The sequence below is a fragment of the Salvelinus alpinus genome, chromosome 1 (assembly GCF_045679555.1).
Source record: "Salvelinus alpinus chromosome 1, SLU_Salpinus.1, whole genome shotgun sequence".
Lineage (NCBI taxonomy): Eukaryota > Metazoa > Chordata > Actinopteri > Salmoniformes > Salmonidae > Salvelinus > Salvelinus alpinus.
In genome coordinates this window covers 87,743,046-87,759,562 of record NC_092086.1, presented here as the reverse complement: position 1 = coordinate 87,759,562, position 16,517 = coordinate 87,743,046, and the positions used below count along the sequence as shown (strand labels likewise).

Sequence of the window (16,517 nt, the reverse complement as noted above, 5' to 3'; positions counted from 1 at the left end):
TTACGCATGTTCGTCTGCTGTAATCTCTTTCAGATAGCGCACCGGCCATAAAATCTGAAATGTTGAGTGGAAATAAAGATGGTGGCTTCTTCAGCACACACAACTCAACACTGAAAGTGTCGTACTCAGGATGTTTGTAAAAATGTTGACTATTAATCATAGAGTTATTTTTAAGAATACTGTACTTGAATATCACTGCTGTGGTCAATGTATTTTTTACTCCATGGTAACCAGATTTTTCTGGCATGGCAGAAAACAGTGCTGGAGTCCTCAATGATAAGTGTTATCTATAAGTATTTGTGGTCACATTGTGTATTAAAGAAAACCTTTAGGGTCAGGCAGGTAGCAGGTAGGCCTAATTAATTAGTCTTCTACATAAAAAATCAAATAATTTTCAAGACATCTTTCAATACTAAAGATGCCCAACAGTTTTGTCTACCTGTTTATTGTTGCATTGCGAGAGCAGAGTCCCCTGGTTGTGTGACTGGTGTCTTTATGATCGTTGGAATAGCATGTATACTCCCCTGCGTATTTATTTGGACAGTGAAGCTAAAACTTTCAATTTGGCTCTATACTCCAGAATTTTGGATTTGAGATCAAATATTTTGTATGAGGAGATATACAAATGAAAATATATAAGTTTTGCTTGATATTAATGGCACAAACATTACTTACTCACTAGCTTAATGCACCATATAATAACACTAGTACTCTATTAAAGGTGTTTAAAGCTGCAATTCTTAATGAATTAAAACATCATCCCCACCACAATTTCAGTAAAAAGCTGAGGGAAGGGGCTGGTGAAATGTAATTACTCTCAAATCCATAGTTTACGCTATGGATGCAAAGACTGACCATCCATGATATCAAAATTATAGTTTTAACCATGTTCACATTTAATTTGTTTCCAAACATTGGAGTAAAACAAGCTTATATTATGGGTTCTGATGGAGTACAACAGTTGAACTAAGCTCATGATGCATTTATACGTTATATTCTTCAAGAATCAATGGGTACATACCATTCATTTATAAGTCCAAAAATGGATGAAACAACTAAGGATTGTCACTTTAACAGGCAGTGACCTTCAAACAGTAGAGCTATGTCGCCATTTGAACATGATCCATTAACCCGCTAAACCCCCCAAAAATGTATTCTGTCCACTGTTCCGCAAATGTCCTGCAAAATCATTCCCTTGCCCTGCATTTGGGCTTTTTAGATGTGGTCACCCTAATTCCACCGGTGGAAACATTGCTTCTGCAATATGTTAACATCATTTTTTCACATGTGAAGAGAATAAAAAAAATTCAACCCACATGTGAACTTGCAATTCCACGTGTGAAATTAGATTTTCAACATGTGAAACTGCAAATTGGATTTTCACACGTGAAAAACAATCACATTTAAAAATCTAATTTGCAGTTTCATATGTGAAAAAATGTCACATGCAAAAATCTCATTTTCACATTTGGAATTGCAAGTTCACGTGTGAAAAACAATCCGGTGGAAGTTTTTCACATATGAAACTGCAAATGTGATATTCACGTATGATTGTTTTTCACATGTGAAAATACAATTCCACATCTGAAAGTGAGATTTTCACATGTAGTGTTCTCTTACATGTGAACCTGCACATTTGAATTTCACATGTGAACTTGCAATTCCACACGTGAAAGTGAGATTTTAAGATGTGAAACCGCAACATCTGAGGTGAAAACATGTTATTCTCCTCACTTGTGAAAAACTAGTGTTCACATGTAATACATGTGAAAATATAATTTCACGTGTGAAGCTCAACATATAAAAACGGCTATTTCACATGTGAAAATGTTATAAGTGGATACAAAACAAAAACAAACAATGAGAAATCATGTGATAAGGCATTTACTAGGATCTTCCAAACAGAAGCATGTGCTGTGATTTGCTGATTGATTGCTTGGACAAAAAAAGTATATTGTTTTTTCAGTTTATCCATGTACACAGTATCATGTCATGTCCTGTCAATGATACGTTACATAAGCTTTATGATGCATAGACAGCTCCTGTAAAACACTCCCATTGTCTGTATGTCTGTCAGCTTATGAATAGAGGATTTTAGCTGAAGACAAACTCCAAAGGCAGAGGTAGCATGCTCATGGTGCATTCCTTGTGAGGACTACTCAGTAATTATGCTGGGTTATCATTAAGTGGTCCATTTGCAGTGTTAGAACCACTGGTCAAGGTTAAGTGTTTGTAGGCTAGTTCCCAGTTCTCTGTTCCCACACAAACCACTGCACTTTTTAGGGGACTGAGGATGCCCCCTACCCAATATACAAATGGTATAAAACGGTATAACATAATTTGAAAAGAAGCACAACAGAACACATTCTGCTATTGCTGCAAGTTGTTCAGTTCATGCAGTCATCAGCCTTTTCACACACACCAGAAGAAGGATTAGGAACTTGTTTGTATATCTTTAGCACAACAAGGCAAGTATTTAGCCGACTAACCATGGCAGTTGTTGACAGTTATTGATAATTGCAGCTTTACTTTCCAGGTCACTCCTGTGGAGGTCATGACCTTTTGTTGCCTTTGGCTGTTGACGTCGGTGTGACATTACTTAAAACTGTTGAAGTTCCCATTCAGTGAAGAGATTTCTAGATGAGAAAGTTACTCTTTATTTATGTTTTTCAGTTATATGGGGGAAAAACATTAACCATGATTTTGGCTAAGTGGCCTGCTACTTTTGAGTTCAGTAAATAGAAGCCAAGGTTAAATGATTTAGTTAACCTAATGATCTACTCAACTTGAGTCTACATTAAGAATTTACTTTCAACTTTTTATTCAACCCCCCCCCAAAAATGACAGTGGACAAATTGTTATTATTTTTCACAAATGATAACAAAATATGCATTGTCTACTCGTAATTTACTAAAACCTTTAGAAAGAATGCCCTCTAGTGGCACCAGGAATGCAAAATGCGGTGATGCTGATGGAGGCCTGTTTCTGAGCCTTGAATAAGGATTTCTATAACACACTGTATTGTATTTTAGGCTATATTATAACGCATAGGTTACATTGCACAACTATAAACACATAAAAAAACATGGCAACATGGCATTATAGCTACGGACGACATTGGTTTCCTCGGGCTCTTAAACAAAGGCTCTTACACCAACGGCTACAGGGCAGAGATTGAAGGATTAGTCAGATGGTTTGATGAACATCACCTACAACTGAATTTGGAAAAAAAAAACAAAGGAGATGGTCCTTGACCTTAAGTCCATTGGGGACCACAGCCCCATAGAGGTACAAGGAGAGAACATTGAGCAGGTGAACTCACACAAATACCTGGGGGTCCACATTGACAGTGGGGCTGTGCTGGCGCACCCATATGGAGAATGTGTGCTCACGCATCCAACTGCTCTTGCACTTCCTGCGTCAGCATTGTTACATGCCTTGATAAGCCCAAATATTGACACTGACCAAGACAGCAGGGAGTATTATACGCATGACACTTTCTTCCTCTTGTCCAGGACATTTTCGAGGAGACCATCATCAGACAGGCCAGACAGGTCATATCGAACCCATCACATGCACTGAACACAGAGTTCCAGCTGATGCCATCGAGGAGGCGTTATATGGTGCCACTGCCTTTATGCAATCTGGACAGATATAAACATGTGTTTGTTCCTCTGTCAATAAAACTGCTTAGCAGCAGGGGAGACAGAGACAGACGAGGGTGACGGCAATGACGGACTGGAGCCTGGCCTATCGTATATCATATATTATAATGCCATCACATATTTCAGGGCTAACTGGCCTTGTTTACGACACATGACATACAAGGTACTACTGTAACAAGATTAATTAAGCTTTAATAATGCTCTATGTAGCCATAATGTCATGTATATGACGTACGTATAGATCGTTACAATGTGGCCAAGATATGGCACCTAATACTGTAGATGCTGCCAGCATCAGGGAACATCATAATAAAGCAAAAATGTTAGCTGTGATGTAGTTATAACATTATACAGGTCCATAATGTTCTTTAGACTGCACTTTAATTCATAGGAGCTATGAATATATTTATATTTCATTATGAAAAAATTATACCCTAAAGTACTCGGGGTAAAGTTACTCGAATTGCTTATCCGTTTCTTATGTTCTTACAGTAAAGTGTAACATTTGATCTTTCATTGTATATAGTCTTTATCATGCTGTACGACAGCAAGATGTTACAATATAATTTGGGTACATTTACACAAATCTAATCCATATCCATGACATAAACTGTCATTGAACGTTTGTCTCTTGAAAATATCACTGTTTGTGATTCATGTGGAACAAATATTCATGGTTTACATTTATTTCAGAGGTCTAGAATTGCTTACAGGTTATGCCTGTGTTGTAAATAATTACACTTCTACCCCTTGAAATGGTGTTACTGTAGCTAGCCAATGAGATAGCTCAATTTGCTGATGGTGAACCAAATGCATGCTGGTCCCTTTAAATGGGTGAGAGTGAACAGTGATCCGAATCAGTCAGCTGCACTGTCGGCCATGTGTCCCTGCGTCCTCCTCCCCTCTCATTCAGCTGTTTCCAAACGACAACACCTCCCCCTCCCTCTTATTAAACCCTGTTCCTGCTCCCGCTCTGCTCTGCTCCGAGTGCAGTCATTTCTAGTGCAGAGAAATGTCCCTGGTGACACTGAAGGATGACGCAGGCTCTCTCTCTCTCTTTCTTTTTCCTTTCTCTCTCTCCTTCTTTCCCAATACCTCTATATCTCTCTCCTTGTTCTCCCTCTCTCACTCCTTCTCCCTGCTCTCTCTCTCGCTCTCTCTCCTCACTCTCTCTCCCTCCCTCTCCCTCTTCCCCGGCACTGCAGTGCTGGTTGTGATTGCACACACAGGCGCACACACACACGCCACACACCACACACACACACGCTCTCACACAGCGGAGTGTAGCTGAGAGACAGGGACTGCAGCAGCATGCACCAGCCGCGTCTGATCTGTGTGGTGACATGAGGAAGAAGAACTGGGAAGAGGATATAGTGTAGCAGCGTCTTACACAACCCAACCCCCATGCGTACGGTAGCTACGTCTCTGCTCTGCAGCAGTGGCAACGGTGCATTTCAAGAGCAGACAGCTTATGTTGTCTTCCCCCTCTGACTGCACTGCCTCTGCATCCATCCCATTCACTCTGTTCCTCCCACTCCACCTCTTCCTCATCCTCCCAACCACGGCATCATTAGGCAGGACTACAGACCGTCCGGGATCACCAACGGCAATCACTGGATGCTCAGGTTTGCCCTCTCTGAAGGAGTCGTGGTGGAGATGCTAAATCATCATTACCTCCATTAACAACCGGATTCTAATCTAGCTCAGGAGACAAGGAGAAAAAAACCCACCCCAAACAACGAAAAAGGAGTCTTAGATGTTTGTGACGCTCTTTGTCGGCGCTGTTGGGTAGTTGATTCGTTTCTTCTATTTGCTTGATTGTTTTTATCTTCTCTGAGACTGGCTAGCAGGCACTGCAGCACCAGGAAGGACTGCAGGAGCCGTGAAGGGTAGGGCATGAGGACCCAGGGGCGAGCCAGCGGAAGGGCTTGAGCTACCATTGCTGCCCCTGCTGCTGCTGAGGTGCTTATCTTGATTTTTTTTCTCCAGAAAGGGCGGCTGGTTGGGGTGGGTTGTGACAGTGCAGGTACTCAGGACCCTGCAGAGCGGCGTGGGTGGCTCTGGCATAGAGGAGCCAGGCAGGGAGGCAGGACGTCCTGTGGGAAAGGAGGAGAGAAGAGAAGAAGAAGAGCTGGCTCAGGCTCGGGCCCCTGATGGTGGCTATTTTTATCTCCCCTAGCTGAGTGATTGGGGACAGCCGGTAAAAGGAAAGATGCTTATGGGTGCGGGACGAGACACGGCGCGGGATGAGGCCCAGAAGCTTCACCGGAAATGGCTGAAGCACCAGGCCTTCATGACCGAGCTGGCCCGCAACAAAGAATGGCTGGCCAAGATAGAGCAGGTGAGTGGAGAAGGGAGGGGAGAGGGTAGTGGGAGGAGGTCAGAGAGGACAGGTGAATGGAAGGTGCTGGGGGAGGGTAGTGTGAGTACATGATTGAGAGAGGGTAGTGGGTGTGTGCGTGGGGGGGGTAGCAGTGCGTGTGTGTGTGTGTGTATGTGCGTGTAAAAGGGATGATGGGCGATAAGACACATCGGTGGATGGGGTGTTGTGGGGGGCGGTGTCATTACTCCATCTTGATTACATAGCCATGCGTAAACTGTAAACAAATATTGTTATATGCTTCTACTAAGGACATCCAGAATTTCAAGTTCAAGGTTATAAATGTGAAAGCTGTATTGTATTCTGCATGAATGGTGCAGTAAATCATAAGAAAGGTATTTTTCCATTCAGCTACGTACTAACATTGGATTCTATTTGCGCAGTGTTTCCTCCTCAAAATATTTCTTATTAAGAATTGGATGAAACCTGTGAACAACTTGACAGCAAGTGGGCAATCTATCAAACCTGTGTGATACTGCCAACATTCATGGCCTTGTTATATGAATATACCGCCAAGTCTTTATTAATAGCGTAGTTCTGTACAATAGGAAATTGTTTGTATGGTAACTAGATAGGCCTACAGCAAAAACATTTATTTAACCTTTATTTAACTAGGCAAGTCAGTTAAGAACAAATTCTTATTCAGAATGACGACCTACCCCGGCCAAACCCTAACCCGGACGACGCTGGGCCAATTGTGCAACGCCCTATGGGACTCCCAATGCCAGCATCCCAGTTCTCCACTGCTGTCAACAGTGAAGAGAACCCATACCTGGGTCGTGTTCAGTCGAGGGAACATTTTTCAAAACAGGAAGAAACTGGGAGGTACTAACTGAACTTGTCCAATAAGAACAAGCCTTGGTGTTACGTGAGCCTTACTGACCACGATACAAGTGTAATTTAACCACACTGCTGCAGAGAGGCCTGGTGGGAGGCTCATGTGGGTGCTCCACGTTTGAATCAGTTGATTTAACCCAGAATTCCAAAGCGACCCCTAGCCCCTACACCTAAGGCACTCCTGTGGAACTGGAGGATGGTATAGGTGTAAGTAATATGACACAAATTACACACAGCCAATCAGAAGGCCTGGTGAAGCAATTGCCATACCCAATCCTTTCAGATCTACAAGGGTTAAAAGTCAATTTAGAATAAATGTACCCATTCCAGGAAAAGGTCTGTGTGGTTTGTAAAAGTTTTCAGTGCAAGTTATTTGATTGGGGGCTAGGCAATACTGTGAGAATTAGCTTATCTAGCCCACATACCCTTTTGAATGCTTTCTTGACCACTGTTGCATCAATTTATTGAGGCCCATCAAGAGAGAAATACAATAGATTGGATGTGAAAACAGCACTTAATCAACATGGTATGTAGGATCTAGCTAACTAATTATTGTGGATAACACCATTTTAAAAGCTCTATGAGTTAGTTAGATGTCTTGACGTTAAACATGAAATGTCCTGAGCTTTTTTGCAAGAACGTGATTTAACCTCAGTTGGCGTACATTTTAAGATTGATATTTACCGGATTTCAATGCATTCTGGTAAATCTGTTTGGTTATTGTAGAGGTGTACTGAAATAATTTATTCATCAAGCTCATAAGCAGAGTATTTATCTTTTCACTTCCAAAATCACATTGAATGTTATGACATGATAAACTCAATCACCTCTAATTTACAAAAATGATTCTGTTGCTATATATCCAAATGCAGAAGTTATTGATCACACATTTCATATAAATCTAAATGATATACCACTGAGATGTTAATCTGATATAGCAGAGGTTAAACGTGAAGTGGTGAATGAATGATTGAGACTGAGAGCCCCTCACCGTACCATACGTATCAGAATGCTCACATGGCCATCTTGCTTGTCCATGCATGAAATGTGTCATGCAGTGTACCATGCAAGAGTAGCCTGATGCTGCTCAAGATTCTGTCCTGCAGCCAAAGGCAAAAGGGCTTTGTAGAGGATCCAGGTTTGACGCCCTTTTCATAAGCACGTCTTTGTTTGTTCTAGATGTGGCTGTAAAATTAAATTGGATTATATTATACTCGGTGCAGTGAAATAACTGATTAATCCAACGGGGAATAAAAGTAGTCAGAGGAGATGTCCTTAGTTGGAGCGGCAGTACCAAACAGTTAATCGCCATCCGTCCAACACTGACAAATCTTTGGAAAGGCCAGGGCCATGTTCAGTAGGACATAACGTTCTACTGAACAGGCATGCCTCTCTGTCTTGTAGAGTAGGGATTGGAGCTGGTTCTTAAATGGTTGATTTTTGGGAGTGAGGATGTACTCGGTGGTAGTGTGTCTGTTTGTAGAGTAGATATAATATGTACATGCATAAAACAGCCCTTTCATATTCAGTATTGGATGTTAGTGACATACATTTCATACCTGTGCAAGATATACTATCTTGGATGAAAGCATCTTACAATTATGCATTGTTTATTATTTACATACGTCTACAAATGGCTGTGAAACGTCTACTAGTGGCACAGAGAGGCCCTAACTCTAGAACAACAGCTCTGGTCAAAGTGAAAATGGAGTGAAAAAGGATACCAGCTCTGCTTCGGAATCATCAGGCTATTCGTTTAACCTCTCATGCCAGACACCAGATAGATACAGTACATCGAATGAGTGGACATGGAGTGCAGAAGATGGCTGCTCTGTCTGTGGTGAATGCATCCACAAGGCTGACTAGCAGGGTTTCTCAAGGGCTCTGTCTCTGCTAGCCCCACACAGAGTGTTACAGAGACCCTCATGTCTCGCTACTCTCACTAACATCTCTTAATCGGCCCCCACCTCTCCTTCTTCCTCTCCCTCTCTCGTTACCTGGGAGACTGGGGAGAAAAGATTACGCTGCGACCTGGTGCGATCAGAAAACTCTGTGTCCTTTTGGAAGGGTTACCGCCCCGGCTCCATGCCTCTGCTCTCCCACTGTACTTACTCAGCAGATGGGCCTGAGCCCCAGCTTGGAGCTCTGAGCTGGGGCTGGGCATGAGCTCGGTGCTCTGATCTGGGGCTTAGGACTGAGCTCGGACCTCTGAACTGGAGCTCTCTCTGTGGAGGCCTCTTCAGTCCCCTGGGAACACTTGTCTGTAGCAAAGAGAGGACTCTGGGTTTTACTTTAGGCTGACCTTGTGGCAATGCTTTGCCAATGGCTCAGGGGTCAAACGCTGTGTAAACATAGAGATAACACAAAAATACCTATCCATCTCGAGCATTTTACACTGTTTAACAAAAACAGACCATTCCATTTACTCCATTCCAGCCATTATTATGAGCCGCTCTCCCCTCAGCAGCCTCCACTGCTACACACCCACTTGAGAAGCCATGTAGAGTGATTCCTCACAAAACCCAGACAAAAGAAGACCATGATTTTGGGGATTTTCACAAAATGGAATCCATAGAATAGTCCGTTAAACAAAGGATTGTTGACAAATATTTGACATTTGTATCTAAAAGCATAATTGAGAAATAATTGATTAAAGTTGCCATATTAATTATGTTTTGGCCTTACCCAGGCCTCCTTTAATACTCTATAGTGTTTCATCTGTAGGTGCTACAAAGCAAACATTGGTGTCATATCCTACTGGGCACAGACGTCAGTTTAATGTCTAGTTTTGATTTACATTTGGTTGAGTTGTCAACTAATGTGAATTTAATGTGAAATCAACAAAAAATGTCACCATGTCATTGGATTTAGGTTGAAGGTTGGGTGAATAAAAGACAAAATGACCCTTGCGTTGATGACTTTTTGCAAATCTAATTAATTTCCCACGTTGATTCAATGTCATCACATAGTTTTTTGGCGTTGAAATGATGTGGAAACAGCATTGATTTAACCCGTTTTTGCCCAGTGGGATGAAGCTTTACTCCTTGCTCTGTAATATGAGTAGTATTTGGATTTCAAAAAGTTCTTTTTTTACATTACAATTATTGGCATCGCTGTTTTCAATACTTTGTGCACCCTCCCCTTGCAAGGATAACGGCACTGAGCCTTTTTCTACAATGTTTTATGAGATTGGAGAACACAATTGGAGAAATCTTAGACCATTCCTCCATACAGAATCTTTCCAGATCCTTGATATCAATCGGTCTACTCTTGTGGACTGCCCTCTTCATTTCAAGCCATAGGTTTCAATGGGGTTCAAGTTCGTAGACTGAAATGGCCATTGCAAAATGTTGATTTTGTGGTCAATTATCAATTTCTTTGTGGATTTTGATGTGAGCTTGGGGTCATTGTCTTGCTGGAAGATCCACCTGTGGACAAGTTTCAGCCTCCTGGCAGAGGCAACCAGGTTTTTGGCTAAAATGTCCTGGTTACTATGTACTTGGTCGAGTTCATTATGCCATTGACCTTAACAAGGGCTCCAGGACCAGCAGCCCCATACATCAAAGATCCACCACCATATTTTACAGTAGGTATGATGTTCTTTTCTCCATATGCATCCTTCGTTTAATACATACCTGCCACTGCTGTGTGGCTAAAACCTCTACATTCGTCTAATATGACCATAGCACCTGTTTCCAATCCAAGTGTCAATGCTGTTTAGCAAACTCCCAGTGTTTACATTTGTTGGTCACTCTTAATAAATAAAAAATTCTGGCAACCCTTACAAAGAGCATATTGGCATGGAGGTGGCGTCGAATTGTAAATTAAGAGATTTGGTGACCCCGAGATGGGACCGAGTATTGCAATTCTCCAACTTTGGCCCTTAGATTTTTCTTTGCCTCCAGAACCATCTTCCATACTGTGCGTGGGGACAAGATACACATGCATCCTCTATCAGGAAAGTTTATGTCTGTTCCAGTTGGTTTACACTTCTTAAATTGATTTAAGTGAAACAGGAAGCCATGTAAAGCCACATTTCAATGTCTTAAATTAATGCAGATTTAATTTTGTTTGATTTAATTTATAATAATGTTTAGGGTGGCCAATCATTTTGACACCTCTCTTTTTGAGAACAAAAGTATTACTTATTAAAGAAAATGTCTTTATATGAGCAATTGTATTAGTGTAAAATAATATATATATATATTTTTTAGCATACAATATTGCTTAGTATTTGTGTTATTTGTTTTATAATATTTTTTTGCTAATCTTTATCAATCGTGCCAATGATGTTGGAGGTGAATATGTGCTTGTCAGTGTGCTTGTCAAGATGCATAGTGTATTTACATAGGTGTATGTGTGTATGTACTGTAGGAATGTATTTGTTCCATGTCTACTGTATTTCCCTGACATCCCCCTCTCCTTTACTCTTTCTCACATCTCCCTCTCCTCCTTTTTCTTTCTTTCTGTCCTTCTCATTTCTCTCTCCTCTCCATTTCCTCTCCTCCCCTCACACTGATGTCTCTTCTTCCTTCTCTCTCCCTGTGTGTCAGTGAAGACGAGGGAGAGGGGAGAGAAAGAGACCTAGCTTGCTTTCTGCCGGCTCTGCATTATGAGAGTAGGAGAGAGAGGGAGAGAGAGCGAGGGAGAGAGAGCGAGGGAGAGAGAGAAAAAGAGAGAGGGAGAGAGCGCTAGCAGCAGTTAAGCAGAGAGACTGTGCCAAGAGGAGAAATGCAGCACTGCATTATAAAAGCCACAGGATAGGCCCAGCTCGCTCTGAGAAACCTATAGGAGAGAGAGAGAGAGAGAGAGAGAGAGAGAGAGAGAGAGAGAGAGAGAGAGAGAGAGAGAGAGAGAGAGAGAGAGAGAGAGAGAGAGAGAGAGAGAGAGAGAGAGAGAGAGAGAGAGAGAGAGAGAGAGAGAGAGAGAGAGAGAATGAAATATGTTGTATTCTGGGTTACTATGCATTTCCCTGCAATAGTACAGTATATAGCAACACCAGTTATTATCATTTAGTAGGGTATTTAGAACAAAGGACCAATTTGATACAAGCTTTTCTTCAAACAGGGTTGACTTGAAAACAAACATTGCACTAGGCAGGTCTCTATTAGACTTTTGGTTTTGAAGGTCTGCTACGTGTGTACAATACAGGACTTTATGTCAGTTTCACTGCACATTTTCCCTTTGCTTCCTTACGGCTGACTGACATTCAGTGGTCCTTGATAGAGATGACGAGGAAACGTCTGATATGAACGCTTGTCATAGGAAACACCTCCTGTTCCTCTCAGTCGGAGCATGGGAGGAGACTTTGCATGCGGATTCTATTTCAGGAGACTTGGAGTGGAGCCACAGAGAGAGCTCCATCAACACACACACACACACACACACACACACACACACACACACACACACACACACACACACACACACACACACACACACACACACACACACACACACACACACACACACACACACACACACACACACACACACACACACACACACACATACATACATACATACATACACAGAGAGAGAAGGAAAACTCTTGTGGACTGCCCTCTTCATTTCAAGCCACAGGTTTCAATGGGGTTCAAGTTAGTTCGTTCTCTCCACATCTACACTCCCCTACGTATTTATTTGGACAGTGAAGCTAAGATGTTTAATATGGCTCTATACCACCATTGTGGATTTAAAATCAAGTGTTTTATATGAGGCGACAGTAGAGAATGCCACCCCTTATTTGAGGGTATTTTCATATATATCTCTGTTATACCATTTAGAAATTAAAGCACTTTATGTATCTAATCCCCCCCATTTGAAGTTACAGTGCCTTCAGAGAGTATTCACGCCCCTTGACTTTTTCCACATTTTGTTATGTTACAGCCTGAATTTAAAATATATTAAATTGAGATGTTTTGTCACTGGCCTACACACACTACCCTATAATGTCAAACTGGAATTATGTTTTTAGAAATGTTTAGAAATTAATCAAAATGAAAAGCTGAAATATTCAATAAGTATTCAACCCCTTTGTTATGGCAAGCCTTAACAAGTTCAGGAGTAAATATGTGCTTAACAAGTCACATAATAAGTTGGACTCACTCAGTGTGCAATAATAGTTTTTGACATGATTTTAAACACTAACATCTCTGTGACCCACACATACAAGTATCTGTAAGGTCCCTCAGTCGAGAAGTTAATTTCAAACACTGTCAGGGTTGTGTGCGGAGAATTATCGGAGTCAAGCGCAGGACACAGGTGTTGAGCGAAACCACAGTGTTTACTCACGATTAATGGCAAAAATTCCACAAATGGAAATAATCACAAACACAATGTATAAACCACAACCACTAACGCACAAACAATCACGGCCAATGGTGACTTTAAAACAGTTACAGATAATAATGATGAGTGAGAATGTTACATAGGCATAAATATCATACCCCCCCCAAAAATGCTAAACTCTCCCCTTATTGGTAATGGTGAGAGATGCATGTTTTGGGGGCATGATCTTTGCGCATCTGTAATTTTCTCACTCATCATTATTCCAGATTCATTCATGATTATCACGTTTGTATCCACATTAGAAGTATTAAGAAATATGTTATATTCTTGTTTACAATAAAAGTGACTCCAAAATGACACAATACATTTTTTACCATTCAGTTCTATTGGGCAGAACATAATCAAAAACACAACCAAAACCATCTGTAAATGTATTCAAAAGGTTTGCAGTGTCACAAGCTTTGTAGTCATTGTGTGCTAGGAATATGGGACCAAATACAAAACTTTAACTAAATGTAATACACTATAAGTGAATTTGTCCAAATACTTATGGCAACTTCAAATAGAGAGACTAGATACATAAAGTGTCCAAACAGTAAAACAGATACACTACCAGACCAAAAGTATGTGGACGCCTGTTCATCGAACATCTCATTCCAAAATCATGGGCATTAATATGGAGTTGGTCCCCCCTTTGCTGCTATAACAGCCTCCACTCTTCTGTGAAGGCTTTCCACTAGATGTTGGAACATTGTTGCGGGGACTTGCTTCCATTCAGCCACAAGAGCGTTAGTGAAGTCAGGCACTGATTTTGGGCGATTAGGCCTGGCTCGCAGTCGGCATTACAATTTATCCCAAAGGTGTTCGATGGGGTTGAGGTCAGGGCTCTATGCAGGTCAGTCAAGTTCTTTCACACTGACAAACCATTTCTGTATGGACCTCGCTTTGTGCACAGGGGAATTGTCATGCTGAAACAGGAAAGGGCCTTCTCCAAACTGTTGCCACAAAGTTGGAAGCACAGAATCATCTACAATGTCATTGTATGCTGTAGCATTAAGATTTCCCTTCATTGGAACTAAGGGGCCTAGCCCGAATCATGAAAAACAGGCCCAGACAGTTATTCCACCTCCACCAAACTTTACAGTTGGCACTATGCATTGGGGCAGGTAGCGTTCTCCTGGCATCCGCCAAACTCAGATTCATCCGTCGGACTGCCAGATGCTGAAGCGTGATTCATCACTCCAGAGACAGCCTTTCCACTGCACCAGAGTCCAATGGTGGCGAGCTTTACACCACTCCAGACCATGCTTGGCGTTGCGCATGGTGATCTTAGGCTTGTGTGCGGCCATTCCATGAAGCTCCCGACAAACCATTATTGTGCTGATGTTGCTTCCAGAGGCAGTTTGGAACTCAGTTGTCAGTGTTGCAACTGAGGACAGACAATTTTTACGTTCCACGCGCTTCAGCACTTGGCGGTCCTGTTCTGTGAGCTTGTGTGGCCTACCACTTCACGGCTGAGCTGTTGTTGCGCTGAGACTAGACATTTCCACTTCACAATGTCTTCACAACAGCACTTACAGTTGACCGGGGCAGCTCTAGCAGGGAAGAAATTTGACGAACTGACTTGTTGGAAAGGTGGTGTCCTATGACGGTACCACATTGAATGTCACTGAGCGCGTCAGTATGGGCCATTCTACTGCCAAAGTCTGTCTATGGCGATTGCATGGCTGTGTGCTCGATTTTACACACCTGTCAGCAGCGGGTGTGGCTGAAATAGCCAAATCTACTACTTTGAAGGGGTGTCCACATACTTTTGTATATATAGTGTATGTATGGAAATACCCTCAAATTAAAGGTGACATGCTTTACTGTCGCTTTATACTAAACATTTGATCTCAAATCTAAAATGCTGGAGCAAAGAGAAAAATTAAAGGTCTAGCTTCCGCTGTCCAAATAAAAACGCCTTTTGGCATTTCTAGGGCCATTAAGGCCTTGCTCATGTGTTGACTTAGATTCAGGGACAAAGATGATAAATTAACCACACATTTGTTATAGCCCAGAGTTTGAACAAAAGATGATGTGACATTTGGGGTTGTCTTGGTGTTTTTGACCAGACATAACATCGGTTGTTCAATCAAAAGGTATTTGTCTTCTTTTTCCTAAACAACCTTTTAGTTAGGGTCATGACCTTTGAACTAGTGGTGATCGGTTATTTCTCTGTTTTTAAACAACTAATTGACCGACGTCGGTTAAATTATTTTAATTCCATTTAGTTCAGGTTTTTTGTGTGAGCTCAATGTGCACATTGCAGTTTCTCTAACTATAACTCATATCCAGCCTGAACTGTGTGATGTAGTAGGGAGTTGTAGTTTCAAACAGGCCAATATTCTACATAGTTTAGTGCATAAAACGGATTATTAACTACAATGACCATAATCCATTGCACATCTACTTGTCCAGTCTGTTTCTTTTAGGCCTGCTACTGAAGAGAGACAAATGCAGGATAGTGAGGGGATATAGAGAGCAGCTGTTGCTTCACGATCTCACCTGAAAATACATGATCTAAGTGATTGATAGTTGGCATTCAGCAGTCAGAAAAGTATGCCTTTTTGCTTTGAAGAACTACAAAATAGTGATTTTGTCAGACAGCATAGGCAACAGTTCTATAGAAATGGGATGACTTGGAATGAAAAAGTAAAGTAATCAAATAAACAAATGTAATATACACAACTGAAATATTTTATTAAAGTAATGTGAATAAATTATGGTTAATAAGTGATAAGCAGTAATGGGCAGTCACTACCACCATGGGACTTTGATTGTTTTATTTATGTGTTGTTACAGCATTCAACCCAAATAATTGAAAGCGAAAGCGAAAACCGTGATTGTTTTTTAGTAATCGAACCGAAACTGAACCGACCTCAAAAAGCATTAATTGCTCAGCACTACTTTAAACAGAGACAGTGCTTTTCTGTGGTGACTTCAAAAGATGATGCTTTGGATGACTGGGATCCATAGCCTTTTATTGAGACACTGTAGACTTGTGTGCAGACACAGGATGATTTTCATGGAATTCATGTAAAATCAACCTAAAATCAACCTGATTGAAAAGCTTGCCCTAGTTGGTTGTAATCTTTAAATGGCCATGATGAACATAAGTATGACATTACGGAAGATCAATCCACCTACGCATAGACAGCAATAGAGAGACATGAAACATTGTCTATGCTTCAATCTGCTGCAGTCATCCTGCACATTTCACACTATGCTTTGTTAGTCAGATCTGGTCATATTAGGCTTGGGTTTAATCATTTCATATTTTCTGGCATTATGCACCAAAGAGT

At 41.4% G+C, this 16,517-nt stretch overlaps 1 protein-coding gene across 1 annotated transcript in view; it reads left to right on the top strand.

The window, feature by feature from the left end:
- Positions 1-4,690: 4,690 nt before the first annotated feature.
- The window catches only part of LOC139532732 (spectrin beta chain, non-erythrocytic 4-like), a 31,452-nt gene continuing 19,625 nt past the window's right edge, over positions 4,691-16,517 (top strand). The window contains exon 1 of the mRNA XM_071330686.1: positions 4,691-6,006. Coding sequence (XP_071186787.1) covers positions 5,878-6,006 — 129 coding nt within the window. The 5' untranslated portion in view covers positions 4,691-5,877. The remainder of the gene's footprint in view (positions 6,007-16,517) is intronic.